Below are 15,001 nucleotides of genomic sequence, written 5' to 3' on the forward strand. Positions count from 1 at the left end.
TAAGATTTGGATTGGCTTCAGGCCCTGGCGTATGAAGTAAGTTCGCTGTCAAATATGACTCCATCATTCCAGCATTGTGGCACATGTGTAGTAACAAAACTCAATTGTTTCTTCTTTGATAGTGAATGTCTTGTGAGTCCAATGACGTATTTTTGATAGTTTGTTCACGCTTGAGAATTGTACTCGTAATTTTCAGAAGCAAGCACATAATCTTCACGTGTTTAATGTAAATCTGACTTGAGTTATTTTTTTGCCAGCGATCTTACTCCATACTGGTGACTCCAAATTGAATTAAGTGGTTGATGAGGTCACCTTGTGTTTGCTAGTAATAAAGTTTCTGAGCGGTTTGCAGTTGGCTGTCCTATTTTATCTCTGAGGTTTGCCTTTACAGGTTTTTCCTGGTGCAGCTGTTACATAACAAAATGGATGGCCTCGAAAGCCCGTGCCCAGCAAAGTTTCCACCTCTCCAGGTTCGACTGGAACTGCAGGTTTTCTTTGTTTCCAAAAATGCTGCTGTTACCTCAGAGACTTGGCACATCAGGTGAGGTTTTGATTTTCTTTAGTCAACTAGGATTGTGTTATGTTGCCGTAGTTCTGTTGCCTTCATGTTCTATCGGACAGATGGGAAATGCCACACTAGTGCCCAACAGATCTGCAGCTCTAAAGATTTGGAAAAAGCAAAGATACCCGAATTCTCAGAGTCGGGATGTAACTCTGATTTGCCCCTTGGGTAATTGTGTAAAATAAAAAGTAATAACCTGGTCAGCCCGAAGTGCCACTTTTATGGTCACCTTGCATTTGTCATTTGGCCTGTTTCTGTAGACCAAGTGACAAATCAACAATGAAGCCTGCGTCTCTCTGGAAATTCACACGAACGCACTGAAATGGGAAGGCGAAACATCACAAAAACTCTGATAGCACACGAGAGCAACGTTAGAGCACAGAGACAAGAAAAGAAATGATTCTAACGTATGACATTACTACTACATCAGGCGATTTTGTGTAAGCCCGCAGTCCAGGGGTCTCCAGCTCCGGTCCTGGAGGGCCGCAGTGGCTGCAGGTTTCCATCCTAACCCTTTTTTTAATTAGTGACCAGTTTTTGCTGCTAATTAACTCCTTTTCATTCATTTTACTTGACTTGCTTATTTACCCCTTTTTTTTGTTTCTTTTCTTCCTTAATTATCAACCAAAAAATACATGAGATACAAAAAGCAACACCAGATGACTCGTGTCCATCATACAACATCTGAAAATAAAGAAAGGCGAAGGTCTTAGTAAAGCTGATCTGCTCAGGTCCACCAAACACTTTCCTGAGGTCGAATGAGAGCACCAGCAAGCCATGGAATTAAAAAACAAGTTCAATGAACGACAAGAATCAACTTTGAATTATGAAAATGAGGCCTCCAACTGAGCTGGTCATCCGTCGGCTCACTTCACATCTCCTCCTTTTTATGAAATAAAAGAAGTAATTCTGACAAGCGTTAAATAATAAAAGCAACCAAGATGAAGGGAAAAGAAGTCACAATTAATAACAGGGATTGGTTACTGATTACATAAGTCACAGGAAGGAAAACCTGCAGCCACCGCGGCCCCCCAGGATCGGAGCTGGACACCCCGGCTTAGTCCAAAACAAGCCTGGCATGAAGCAGGACCCCTCTGTGGTTGGGCTGCCATTCTACTGTATAGCCGTGGACGTTAATGTGCGCTCCTTCATTCGTTACAGGGGACCAGTTTAGAGATGCCACTTTGCCATCTTTGGGATGGAAGCAGAAATCAGAGAAGTTGTAGGTCAGGGGTCTTCATCTCTGGTCCTGGATGGCCACAGTGGCTGCAGGTTTTCCTTCAAACCCTTTTCTTCATTAGTGGCCAGTTTCTCCTGCTAATTTACTTCTTTTGCTTTAATTTTAATTGTCATACTAATTAAGACTCGGACCTTTTAGTTATTTCTTTTTTTTTCTCTTAATTAGTAGCCAAACTATAACGAGATACAAAACGAGCCAGCTTAACTGTGTCCATCATACAATTCATTTCTCTGATTCCGTTGTTATCTGACGGATGGACACCACACACCATGAAAGCTTCTGAATTCACTTGCTTACCAGAGTTGAAACAATATATGGCAGATACATTGTTGTTTGCTCATTTTTTTATTATGACCATGGCCATCATTTCTTGTAGTTTACATCCACCTGGAAAATGTCCCAAAAGAAGAAGATGGAAAGGTGAAGAAAATGGCAGAACACCCCCAGCCTGCTCCCGAGTGGTCTTAGGTGCGTCGAAGCAGCCGCCTCCACAGCTCCCTCCGCAGCAGGTCTCTCTCCTTGCGTATCCCCTGCAGGACGGTCCGGTTCTCCTGCGCACGTCTCACCAGGTAAGGCAGGACATCATTTATGGGGCCATAAGGGATAGATTTGTAGATCGCAAATCCGTGTTGACCTGCAGAGTGGTTAATACAAAAAGGATAAAACAGAATTCGTCTCACTCCTCTGGGCACCGGGCACTACTGTGAATCGAAACGTAGTCAACAGGCAGAAGATATCGGAGCAGAGAAGGGAATATGTGTGATGGAAGAGACTCCTCAAGAAGGACTGGATCCCCCCAAAGTCTCTTGGGATTAATAATAATCATTATTCTGTACGTTGATATAGCGCTTTTCTCACGACTCAAAGTGATTTTAACATGAGGAGCCACTTCAGCCACCACTAATGTGCAGCATCCACCTGGACGATGTGGAAGAATAACTGTAGGGTAGCATAGCGTTCATCTTAAATAGCATAAAGGGTTAATAAATCAGCAGATGTCCTCTTAAAAAAACAGAATGGAAATTGATTTGCACGGATTTCTGTTATTCGCCAAATTTAGTTAGCCAGGAGTCTTTTACTTCTTTTTAGCCCCAAAGTGGGGGGACACATTTAATATACAGTTATACAGGGCCTGAACAATAGTAGTACCACACCAGACCAGGGGGTGGCGAGCTGCACTAACTCTCTCTCTCAGTCCTCTGCTGAAATCCCGCTAGGTTCTGGTGCCATTGAAGATGTCACTTCTAGAATCGGCGCCATTAAAGATGGCACTTCCAGTCCCGAAGATGTCACCTCCGACGCTATCGATGATGTGACTTCCGCTCCTGATGACATCACTTCCGGTGCTGGTCCTGATGATGTCACTTCCTGTACTGGCCTTTAAAGCTGCCATCTTTCCTCCATACCATCAGTTCCGTTTTGAACTCCAATCTATGCACATCAGTGGCATTACTTATACCCTTTTGCAGCCAGGGAACAATATATGGGTGGCTGCCCCAAACCTTGTTTTTGGCTTTTGTCTACTTAGTGCAACAATACACACGTGTTGTATGCAGATTGGGAATAGAATTAGAGTAGGAAACTGGTCTTTACAGCTTTAGTGGGACTTTAAGAAGTCCCAAAGGGGGTAATCGAGTCAAGTTGGGGACCGGGCACTGGTACAGCATGCTGCCACACCCACTACACGACGAAACAACTCGAGATCCCGGTTGGCAATCTCCCAGGTAGACACACGGTCCAGTCCCACCCTCCGAAAATGACCCTCCATCTGCCGCAGCCAAGTGTTACGTGGGTGACCCCTTGGCCTGGTCCAGTCACTTCGGGTCCCCAACAATGAGGATCTTACGAGCCGGATCACCCTCGGGGAAACACGCCACATGGCCGTAGTGCCGGAACTGACGCTCCCTCACAATGCAGGTCATGTGCCTCATTCGGGACTCCGTGAGCAACACAAAGTCAAACCAGCGGCACCCAAGGATTTACCGGAGAGACACACATGAAGGAGTCCAGTCTTCGTCTCAGGTCACTTGTCTCACAGCCAAATTTATGGAAGAATAATTTTAGGATAGCATAGCATTCATTTTAAATAGCATAAAGGGTTAATAAATATCAGAAACCAAAGCCGGTAAAGGAACAACAAAATGTACCGAGAGATGACTAAGAAATCGGCAGATGTCTTGTAAAAAACCAGAATGGACAGTCGTGATATGCACAGACATTTCAAAGGCGGTGGCTCAACTCACAGGTACAAGAAGAACCAGAATATAATAGAATAGACTTTTATTTTATATAAATCATTTGGGTGTAAACCAACAAACCAAGCAGAGTAAATGTATGCATTGACTGACATTGTATGTAAATTCAATTGTTTCTAACATGAACTTCTGTTCTTTGTTTCGCTGACCATCCTGACATTTTGAGTCATTAAAAGGTACCATGAAGAGCTCTTCTCCTGCCCGATTACTGATTTGTCCTGTTAGCGGACGTCTCTTTCTTTAATAAGATGTTACATCTCTACCACAGTTTTCGGGGAAAGCGTGTAATGCCAGTATACTCTGAGGAAAAATGGCTTTGCCATACAGTATGTCATTGCGTGACTTGATTTTATGTGTTTACTGCTATTGAGGAATTAACGATTTCCACTGATTTCTGTTATTCCCCAAATTCAGCTAGCCAGGAATCTTTAACTTCTTTTGAGGCCCTAATTCATATTTAGTATACACACAGGCGTTGCATACAGAATGGGAGTAGAGTTACAGTAGGGAGCTGAACTTTACGGTTTTAGTGGGACTTTAAGAAGTCCCGAAGGGGGGAATGTGGAAAAATAATTCTAGGGTAGCATAGCAGCATTCATCTTAAATAGCATAAAGGGTTAATAAATGTCGGAAACCTTTGCAGGAATATCAGGAAAGCGGATAAAGGACAAGTGAACAACAAAATGTACTGAAAGATGACTAAGAGATCAGCAGATGTCCTATAAATGAGAATGGACAGTCGTGATATGCACAGAAATGTCAAGGGTGGTGGCGCAACTCAAAGGTATAAGAAGAACCAGAATATAACATAATAAGACTTTTATTTTATATAAATCATTTGGATGTAAACCAGCTAACCAAGCAGAGTTAATTGTATGCATTGATTGGCATTGTATGTGGATTCAATTGTTTATAACAAAGACTTGCAGGTTGGGTGCATTGGCGATCCTAAATTGTCCCTAGTGTGTGCTTGGTGTGTGGGTGTGTGTGCCCTGCGGTAGGCTGGCGCCCTGCCCGGGGTTTGTTTCCTGCCTTGCACCCTGTGTTGGCTGGGATTGGCTCCAGCAGACCCTCGTGACCCTGTAGTTAGGACATAATGGGTTGGTTAATGGATGGATGGATGAACTTCTATTCTCTGTTTCATGGACCATGCTGACCAGGCTGTAACAGACTTGCTTTTGATGAACGCTCCCTCTGAGGCATTTTGCTGAGGAGTCTTTACAAGATACCATGAAGAGCTCTCCTCCAGCCTGATTACTGGTTTGTCCTGTTACAGGATGTTTCTTTCATTAATAACAGCCATTTTATTCCAGCACGTCCACCACACATTAGCTGGTGAAGGGGTGAGAGATAGTTAGCCAGTCAGAGACAGGGGGTGATTAAGGGGGCCAAAATGACTAGAACGTGGGGGAGGCAATTTAGCTAGGACATCGGGATACACCCTACTCTTTATGATGGGTGCCATGGGACCTTTTATGACTGCAGACAGTCCGGACCTCGGTTTTTACATCTCCTCCCAAGGACAGTGTCAGATTTACCGATTCACAGTGTCCCCCCTCCCTAAGTCACTGTCACCGGGGCATTGAGATCCACACATTCAGACCACAGGGTCAGTTCCCCCCCTTGCTGACCTCCCCAACACCTCTTCCAGCAGCAACCCAAGTCTTTCCTGGTTGGCCTGAACGTGCTGAGCTTCAGGTGGGTGACGTCTTCCGAGCTGTGGATTGGCCAGTAAGGGGGAAGGCAGCTTGTTGGCCGAGGTCTCCAGGACTCTGAACAAATCTGAATCCTCATATGTGACATCGTCTATTCTGGCGTTTAGCTTTGTAGCTTCTGCTATTACATTGTATTCCTGAGGTGGCAATGATGGATTGGCCGTCTCGATCTGTGCAGAGGAACTCTTGGGTTGTACAGGGTGGTCCAGATCTAATTATGCAGATCCGGATCGCCTTTGATTTATGTGGGGACGTTTCCAGTTCGGCGCAAAGACGATTCTTCATGTCGTCAGTTCGCACACTTCTCGATGGTTTGGGATTTTTCAGGTGATTTTCTATGTAATAAACTTAATAAGTTATAGCGTAATGAAAATACATAATTAGATCTGGACCACCATATATTTACCCCATTTTTTGACATCCATTGCACGCCCATCCTGCTGTACCTGGAAGGGGGTCTCTCTCTCTCTCTCTCTCTCTCTCTCTCTCTGAACTGCCTTTCCCAAGATTCTTCTATTTGTTTTCTACAAGGTTTTTATTGGGAGTTTTTTCTTTTCTTCTCAGAGAGTCAAGGCTTGTCAAAAACAAGGCCTTTTAAAGCCCACTGCGGCACTCCTTGTGTGATTTTGGGCTCTGCAAATATATAATACATTGTTGTTGTTGAAGTGCATGTGGTATGTCTGCAAGTGACATCTAGAAAAGCAGGATCTGACGATAATGTTCTCCATCTACGAGGTGCCAGAGCGGAAAATGGAAGGATTTGTGTTGCTGTTGTGCTTATTTTGTGGCCACTGAAGCTCTGAGGCTGACGCCCTGCACGGAGTTCATCCCTTCTGAGGAGCTGGCGCCCTCTGCTGGACACAACTGCAATGACCGTTTTAAGGACGTGACTTTCAAGGTGAGATCGTATCGACATGTTACATATTGATCAGTAAGAATTCCAGTGTTTTATGTTCATGTGATGATAATGACAATCCTATAAAATCACGATTGTGTAAGGCAGGGGTGCCCAACTCTAGTCCTGGAGGACCACCGTGGCTGCTGCAGGTTTTCATTCTAACCCCTTTTCTTAATGAGGGACCTGCTTTTGCTACCTGGGTACATCCTAGTGATGTGAATTTTGGAATCTGTTTAGAATACGCAACTAATCTGTGTTGGTGTGAGTGTTTGCGTGCTGTGATGGACTCGCATCAGATGCTCCTAGAATAGTCTGTGGGCCCACAATGACCCTCACCTCGATTAGCAGGATGTTACCTCCGCTGTAAGTCATTTTTAATTACCAGGATCTCAAACTCCAGTCCTGGACGGCCGTAGTGGCTGCAGGTTTTCATCTTAACCCTTTTCTTAATTGTTTTTGCTGCTAATTCACTTCTTTTCAATTAATTGTAATTGACTTGCTCTTGAAGACTCGGACCCCTTAATTGTTTCTTTCTCCTTAATTAGCAGCCAAACAATAATGAGATTCAAAATGAGCCAAAACAACTGGTGTCCGTCATACAATATCTGATAATAAAGAAAGGTGAAGCTCTCAGGAATGCTGATCTGCTCTTAGAAAAGAGGACATCCACAACTTCGGACATGTCTGCTATTGCACAATGAGAGCAGCAGCAAGCCGTGGAATTAAAGAACGCGTTTAATGAACAACAAGACTTGACGCCTCATCAAGCAGCAGGTTGGAGTGAAACTGGTTGGAGTTTGAGGCCCTGACTTAGTTGGTCTTCTGTTGGCTCCCTCACTTCACATTTCACTTCGGTTTGGGTGCCATTTAAGGAAAGAAATGACGCAATAAAGAGGAAGAAACTCAGGGAAACATTTCTTAAAAAGCAAGTCAATTAAAATTAATTCAAAAGAATTTAATTAGCAGCAAAAGCAGATCACTAATGAAGAAAAGGGTTAGAATGAAAACCTGCAGCCACTGCAGCCCTCCAAGACTGGAGCTGGGCACCCCTGGTTTAAGGTATGACAGGCAGGGATTGGAATGGACTGGGTGGCACAGGAAGAAAACGGACCTGAAAAGAGGCAGGAGGTCCTCTGCCCACACAGAGATTGGGACATAAGACGCCATTGAAGGGAATGGTACACTGGCATCCTGGCAGGAACCAACAGAGGAACTGTACCCGACTGGGAAGGCAGCATGAAGGAAGGACAGAGGGCACGGAATGATTACATGCTCCCCCAAACTGCTAGATGGCAGCATCCCTGGACACCCATGGATAACCACAGGGTATGCTGTGGGTTGTAGTGCTGCAGAGCAACCCGGGGGAGTTTCCCTGGGTGCCACCAGGGGGTGCTACCTCAGGCTATGCTCCGTGGTCTCTGGGACTTCCATCGAGCTGTGCCCTGGCACTTGAAGTACTCCCAGGTCCAAGATAAAAGGAACTGCCCTGCCACATCCAGGTGAGTCGGAGTCGGGAAGAAGGAGGATAACACTCACTTGGAGGGTGAAGAGATTGGAGACCATCTGTGAGGATTATTGTATTAAAAACAATCACGTATTTAAACCTGGGATTTGTGTTTGTGTGGTCGTCTCCGGTGTTGTGCATGAACGAGTTCCAAAGATCGCCTTCATTGAACGAGCTCATTTTCTAAGAATGGTGAACTTAACGTAACGTATTTGCGAGTGAAGAACTTGAACGTGAGCTTACTTCAGTTTTCGGTGACATTCTAGATCTGGTTTCAGTCCTGATTAAACGATTTGCCGTACCCTGTAATGTAGGGGTGGAGCCGAATCCGAATCCGGTATTCAGATAGGCACAAATAGTGGATTTTTACAAATATTTATTTCATACTCATTTTTCACCATTTATTTGTATTCGGAAAAAATAACGTCAAATCAAATCGGCGCTGTCTGTGTCTGCCGCTGACACGAGCACGCGGTGAAGCTCCGACATTCGCTTTTAGGAAAACTTTATATTTTTCCGCGCTGAAAATGCAATATGTGACGTGAATTTTGACCGGCAGTGTAATCGGTTAGCTCACGTACACGCTGGTTTACAGTCGCGATTTGTGTCACACTTTTGGTCATTTCTATGTATACTTGCATCTATTTCATTTCTTTTTGGCTGGCAGGGTATTAGCATATGTGGTTAAACGTGTTTGTTGCTGGGTAGAAGTCAATAAGTGTATTTAAATACAAAAGTCTTCATAATTATTGTATTTTATTCAAGCACACTGTGATAGCCTAATATAAGGCATACAAAATTGAAAAAAATAAACTCATTTATTCTCACTCCTGTGGCGAGTTGCTGGGGCTGCAACCCAGCCCAGGACGCCTGGAAGGACAGAGAGGTGGCGTGTATGTCCTCCGGGCCATGGGGGGGGCAACTGCCCTGGATCAGAGGAGGACCACGGGAGAAGAGCGAGGAGGCTCAGGCCCATTGGGACCCGTGGCCACCGCCATGGGGCGCCCCAATGCCTACAGAGCCCTGGACGTGCTGGGGGGAAGAGGAACGGGGACACCCGGAGTGCTTCCGGGTGCGCAGCCGGCACTTCCGCCAGACAGGGGAGTGTCGGCGAAGGAGTGTCGGGAAGCACCTGGAGCTCATCCGGGTGTGGTTAAAATGGGCCACCTCCCTCCATTCGATGGCTGGAGTCCTGTGGAAGAAGGACGAAGTCTTGGAGAAGAGGAGTGGAGGTGGATTAGAGAACTGAAGGCATTGTGGGAAGGCCTGGACTTGAGGGGTGATTGGTGCTGCGGCACTGGGTTTGTGCACTCGGTTGTAGATATGTGTGGTGCTAAAAACATCATGTCTACCTGTCTGTGTCCACGCTGTACCCCACACTCCTTAAAAAATACCAAATGAACTGACCATGAAGTCGTTCAAAATTGAAATGGTGAGCTGTGAACGTGAATTTATTCATTTCATTCGGTGTGAACTGAACTTTGAGTGAGTTCTTGTGAGGTGTGAACGTCCACAACGTTGGTCGTCTCTATGGTTTGCGGCGCTGCAGCGCCCTCTACTGTCCACAAGTGCTACACAATGAATGAGGCAAATGGCAAGAACATGAATGGGCTGACAGTCCGCACCCGGGCACCTTCACATGAAGGCCCTCCCTCATTTTAAGATGCCAATCAGCTAAAGCATAGCACCCTGAGGAATCCCACTGATGGATCTCAGGAGCTTTGAACCACTTGTGTCGCCATAACAAAGTCGATCAGTGGGAGCCGAAACACTTCCCGACATTCAGACCCTCGCATGATGTGGCTTACCTAAAGTCAAAGAGACGTGGTCACACATTCCCAGCAGCTGTCCAAAGCATACCGAGCCAGCGTCCTTTGAGATGCCCAGAGCTTTCATCCTAGAAGAGGACCGATGTTAGTTGCCAGGGATCTGGTTGCACGAATACTGGAACCTTCCGCAAGGTGTCTGACACTGACCTGTCAATGGCGTGCTTGACAGACTCCTCGTTGTGAGTGGCTACGATTAAATTGTACCGCTTCCGGTCTTGGGCCGCCATCTCAAGCATCCTGTTCAGAGATTTGTGGTAGCTACAACAGACAGAAGCAGGTCCCCTCAGTCCACCACCATGCACAAGTTGTCCGTGAGAAGCAACAAATGGTGAAAGGTAGTTGAAGGAAGAATGGAAATGTTAAGCAGTGGAGCCCCACCTCCGATTGGTGTCTTCCCACGATTTGTGGACAGGATCTGGGTAGCCCTGCTCTTTGGCGAGTTTCCTTTCCTTGTCCATGTAGGCTCCTCTAACCAACTTCACCCCGAAAGCAAATCCCTCTCGGGCTGCAAGGTCCAGATCTTGAGATAGCAGTGAGAAGGAGTCCTGTGAGTGAGGGTAGAAGACGTGTTAGCTGGTGGCCTGTCTAGTATTACTCACCTGAGGCCCTCGTCACTTGTCTCAAGACCTTCAGATAGCACTGATAGGTGTTCCAGATCCAGGGTTCCGACTGGTTAAACTTCTTCATCATGGCTAAGGTCACCAACGTCAGGGTGGGGTTAATGTAAGTGTATTCAGCGTCCACTAGCACTCGGACCTTGTGCTCTCTGGCATACTAAAGAGGAGGCAGAGAAGAGTTTCTGTTTGTCCTAGAACAGACCACCGGAAGGGAGATGCAGCCGACATAACTGACCACCCTCGACCGGCGGTCACCGTGCCATCCCCTCTCACCTCTCCAACACGATTCAGCCGCCTCATGGCACACAGGAAGTGCTGCGTCTCACCCTCACTCAGACTTGGGAAGTTAACGTCCTGCGGTGAAGGAGAACAGCAAATCGGGCCTGGGGGTTTCTGGGATATTCAACCTGACGGGACCACCCTTAAAAAATGAAAGGATTGCAGCCTACCTGGCCCTCCAGAGCACGGACGATGCAGTCCAACCCAAAGTGCTTCTCCCGGAGCTGGCTGTCAGTGAGGAGCATGGTGATTTTGGTCTGGAGAAAGACAGAAGGAGATGGATGTGGCCGTGGAGTCGAGAGGAGCTCTCTGGAGGTCCCCATAATGGAGGGATTGTCCTAAAACCATCTCATAATGACTCCAATTTATTATTATTAGACCACACGCCTTTCATGATTTCTAACATCTCAAGTGGTCCCTTATAGGGACAGAATCTAACCTGACAACAGTCCCTACCTGAAGACTTCCTTTGAAACCCGTCCCCATCCCACACATTCACTTTAGTTCAACTGGGGTCAGCTTCACAGACCAGCAACTCAAATAAAACAAACCCGCCATACCCTAACGGAGGTCTTCCAGCTATGAGTCGGCACCTCCAAAGAGTGGAGAGTTCCTTGTAGGCCAACTCCCAGGAACAGAGCCACACGTCTCACACTTCCTCTAAGTCATTCAGCCCAGAGTTGCATCCGTAGCTTTCCATGAAAACACAACAAGCTCCCCACATGGCGTAGCACTTACACACAGTTCAGCACTTAGCAGGGCCGTGACCTTCAGCTGCATCATGGGATACGTAACCTTGGAGCCACTGTGCGAGATCTTCACGCATTCAAGCATGGTTTCCAAATTCTGGTTGTACCACGGCTCCCTGAAAGTAAGCGGCAAGAAGCAAAGAGGAGGAACAAAAAGAAACGATGGAAAACCTCAAACCAGACGTGAGTCTCTTTAGATACTGCTGCACCTTCACAAAAGTATAAAAAATAAATAATGCAATGTCTATCGATGAGCGTGGAGTGTCCTACCCTGTCTTCATCTCGCCGAGGTCCTCCTCAATAGGCACGGCCAGCATTGGCCTCATTCCCATCATGCTCAGCTTCTCCATTGTGAAGCGAATCTCTGGCATGGTCTCTCCAGCTACAAACTGACCATAAGCTGTGGACTTCATGAGGAGTGCGAACAAGCGCTGTCTCAGGAGTAATCGAGACACCTCCATCAGCTGGGCGAGACATGAAGAGTAAAAGAGAAATAGAGAGAACCAGGATGAGCGTTGGCCGTTACTGCAGACGACCCACAAGTGAAAGAAAGGGTCCAGATACCCATAGCTGGGACAATGGATAGAACTGGACCAGAATGGGGAAGGAAGGGTCACCAGGACCTGCAGTGGTTAACGTTGAAGGTGGTAGGAGTAGTGCAGGCCTCCAGGGGAACACAGATCCAAGACTACCATTTCAACCATTAAGACGGATATCAGGGAGGCTAAAAGACACTTGGAGAGGAACAGAGCAGATAAGGAGAAAGACGACCCTAAGAGACTCTTTAAATAGTAAGAGAGCAGTCAAGGAGGAGGTGAAGGGCATCGGGAATAGAAAAGGGGGATTAAAAGATACAAAGAGTGAAATAACAGACGCCCTAAACTTACATGTTTCTGAGGTCTTCTTCACAAGTGAGCAAGTAGATAACCTCAGAGCGGTAACAGGGACTACTAAGGAGGTACTGAGGGATTTGGAAATTGAGAGAAGTGCTGCTGAGATTAAATAAGATGAAATCAAACAAATCACCAGGACCTCATCAGATTTATCATCAAGTTCTTAAGGAGGTTGGTGAGTGCAGATAGAAACCCTTGACACACATTTATACAAAGTCACTGCATACTCGAGAGATCAAAAAGGACTGGAAAATGGCAAATATCATCCCATTGTATAAAAAGGGTGACTGGGAGATCCAAGTAACTACAGACAGGCCAGTAAGCTTGACATGAAACATCACCGGAAAATTAATGGAAGGATTAAAATTATTAAGGAGAAGATTGAGCAACGCCTGGCAAGGACAGGACAGTCAGCGTGGGGTCAGAAGAGGGAGGTCGCGTTTTACTAACAGGCTGGAATTCTATGAGGAGCCAACAAAAGGAGACGATCAGGGTGGAGAAGATGAGATTATTGATGTGGACTTTCAGAAAGCATTTGATAAGGTGCCACATGAGAGGGTGGGCATCAAATTAAAAGAAGTGGGAGTTCATTGTGCGATATCTAGATGGGTGCAGAATTGGCTCAGACACAGGAAGCTGAGGGTGATGGTGCGAGGAACCTCATCAGAACTGGCCGATGTTAAGAGTGGTGACCAGCAGGGGGCAGTGCTAGGGCCGCTGCTATCTATACTAATAAAAGGCAAAGCCCTCACTGACTCACTCACTCACTGACTCACTGACTCATCACTAATTCTCCAACTTCCCGTGTAGGTAGAAGGCTGACATTTGGCAGCTCATTCCTTACAGCTTACTTACAAAAGTTAAGCAGGTTTCATTTCGAAATTCTACACGTAATGGTCATAACGGGAACCTATTTTTTCGTCCATATACTATAATAGATTTCTGCTCGATGCCCGTGGTAGGTGTAATTTAGTGCATGCCCATATAAGGCCGTCCGTCAGCGGCAATCCAATAGAAACACTGCTGCTAAATATTCACGGGTGAAGGACTGTGTTTATAGAGAGGAAGATGAGATGGTCAGGGTGGTGTTTGGCACAAACTCAGCGAAACTGTGAGAGAAACTTTTAAGTGCCGGGTCTTCGCTAACATTAAATACAGCCGTGGACATCACATGAGATGGCACCAGCACAGCTGGGAACCTTCGATGCATAAACACCGAGCGGCTCACGTGAACTGACGCAGTGCACAGATAAAAAGCAACAGTTCTAAAGAGTGCTAAACGAAAACCAAATTACACAATTGAGAAGGCAGCAAAAAAATATGAAGCGTCTGACACATACAAGGATATTCATAAGTGCAGCTACTGCGGAAACAAAGCACACGGTGGAAAAAGTCAACGTCCTGCTAAAGGAAGACAGTGTAAAAAAAAACGTGCATGCAGTGTGTCACGTCTCAGATAAAGAAGAAGACGAGCTGTTTATTGATGCAGTAAGAAACGAATCGATGAATGAAAATCTTTACAACGATTGACAAACACGGAATGTAACTTGAACACAGCACATCCTACAAATACGAACCTGATTGAAAGAAATAATGAGAATCAAATCCTTGATGACAGCAACACTCAGTAACACTCACAAAACAAATACTGTATATTGACAGTCATGTTACGTTATTTTTAAAATGTTCCCTTTTCTGTTTCATAACTTCTTTAACACACTACGTCTCTGCTGCAAAGCGCGGGTATTTACAGTGCATCCAGAAAGTATTCCCAGCGCTTCATCACTTTCTCCACATTTTGTTATGTTACAGCCTTATTCCAAAATGGATTAAATTCATTTTTTTCCTCAGAATTCTACACACAACACCCCATAATGACAATGTGAAAAAAGTTTGAGATTTTTGCAAATTTATTAAAAAATAAAAAAATTGAGAAATCCCATGTCTATAAGTATTCACAGCCTTTGCCATGAAGCTCATCCTGTTTCCCTGATCATCCTTGAGATGTTTAATTGGAGTCCACCTGTGGTCAATTCAGTTGATGTGACCCGATTTGGAAAGGCACACACCTGTCTATAGAAGGTCCCACAGTTGACAGTTAATGTTGGAGCACAAACCAAGTATGAAGTCAAAGGAATTGTCTGTAGACCTCCGAGACAGGATTGTCTCGAGGCACAAATCTGGGGAAGGTTACAGAAACATTTCTGCTGCTTTGAAGGTCCCAATGAGCACAGTGGCCTCCATCATCCGTAAGTGGAAGAAGTTCGAAACCACCAGGACTCTTCCTAGAGCTGGCCAGCCATCTAAACTGAGCGACCAGGGGAGAAGGGCCTTAGTCAGGGAGGTGACCAAGAACCTGATGGTCACTCTATCAGAGCTCCAGAGGTCCTCTGTGGAGAGAAGAGAACCTTCCAGAAGGACAACCATCTCTGCAGCAATCCACCAATCAGGCCTTTATGG

At 45.8% G+C, this 15,001-nt stretch overlaps 1 protein-coding gene across 1 annotated transcript in view; it reads right to left on the minus strand.

The window, feature by feature from the left end:
- Positions 1 to 2,108: 2,108 nt before the first annotated feature.
- Positions 2,109 to 15,001, minus strand: part of prodh2 (proline dehydrogenase 2) — a 17,411-nt gene continuing 4,518 nt past the window's right edge. The window contains exons 2-10 of the mRNA XM_039764945.1: positions 11,919 to 12,112; positions 11,638 to 11,764; positions 11,070 to 11,156; positions 10,894 to 10,974; positions 10,631 to 10,777; positions 10,382 to 10,548; positions 10,151 to 10,261; positions 9,983 to 10,071; positions 2,109 to 2,436 (exon numbers count right to left, since the gene is read on the minus strand). Of these exons, the coding sequence (XP_039620879.1) occupies positions 2,267 to 2,436; positions 9,983 to 10,071; positions 10,151 to 10,261; positions 10,382 to 10,548; positions 10,631 to 10,777; positions 10,894 to 10,974; positions 11,070 to 11,156; positions 11,638 to 11,764; positions 11,919 to 12,112 (1,173 nt within the window). The 3' untranslated portion in view covers positions 2,109 to 2,266. The remainder of the gene's footprint in view (positions 2,437 to 9,982; positions 10,072 to 10,150; positions 10,262 to 10,381; positions 10,549 to 10,630; positions 10,778 to 10,893; positions 10,975 to 11,069; positions 11,157 to 11,637; positions 11,765 to 11,918; positions 12,113 to 15,001) is intronic.

Source organism: Polypterus senegalus, chromosome 10 (assembly GCF_016835505.1).
Source record: "Polypterus senegalus isolate Bchr_013 chromosome 10, ASM1683550v1, whole genome shotgun sequence".
NCBI classification, from domain to species: Eukaryota; Metazoa; Chordata; class Cladistia; order Polypteriformes; family Polypteridae; genus Polypterus; species Polypterus senegalus.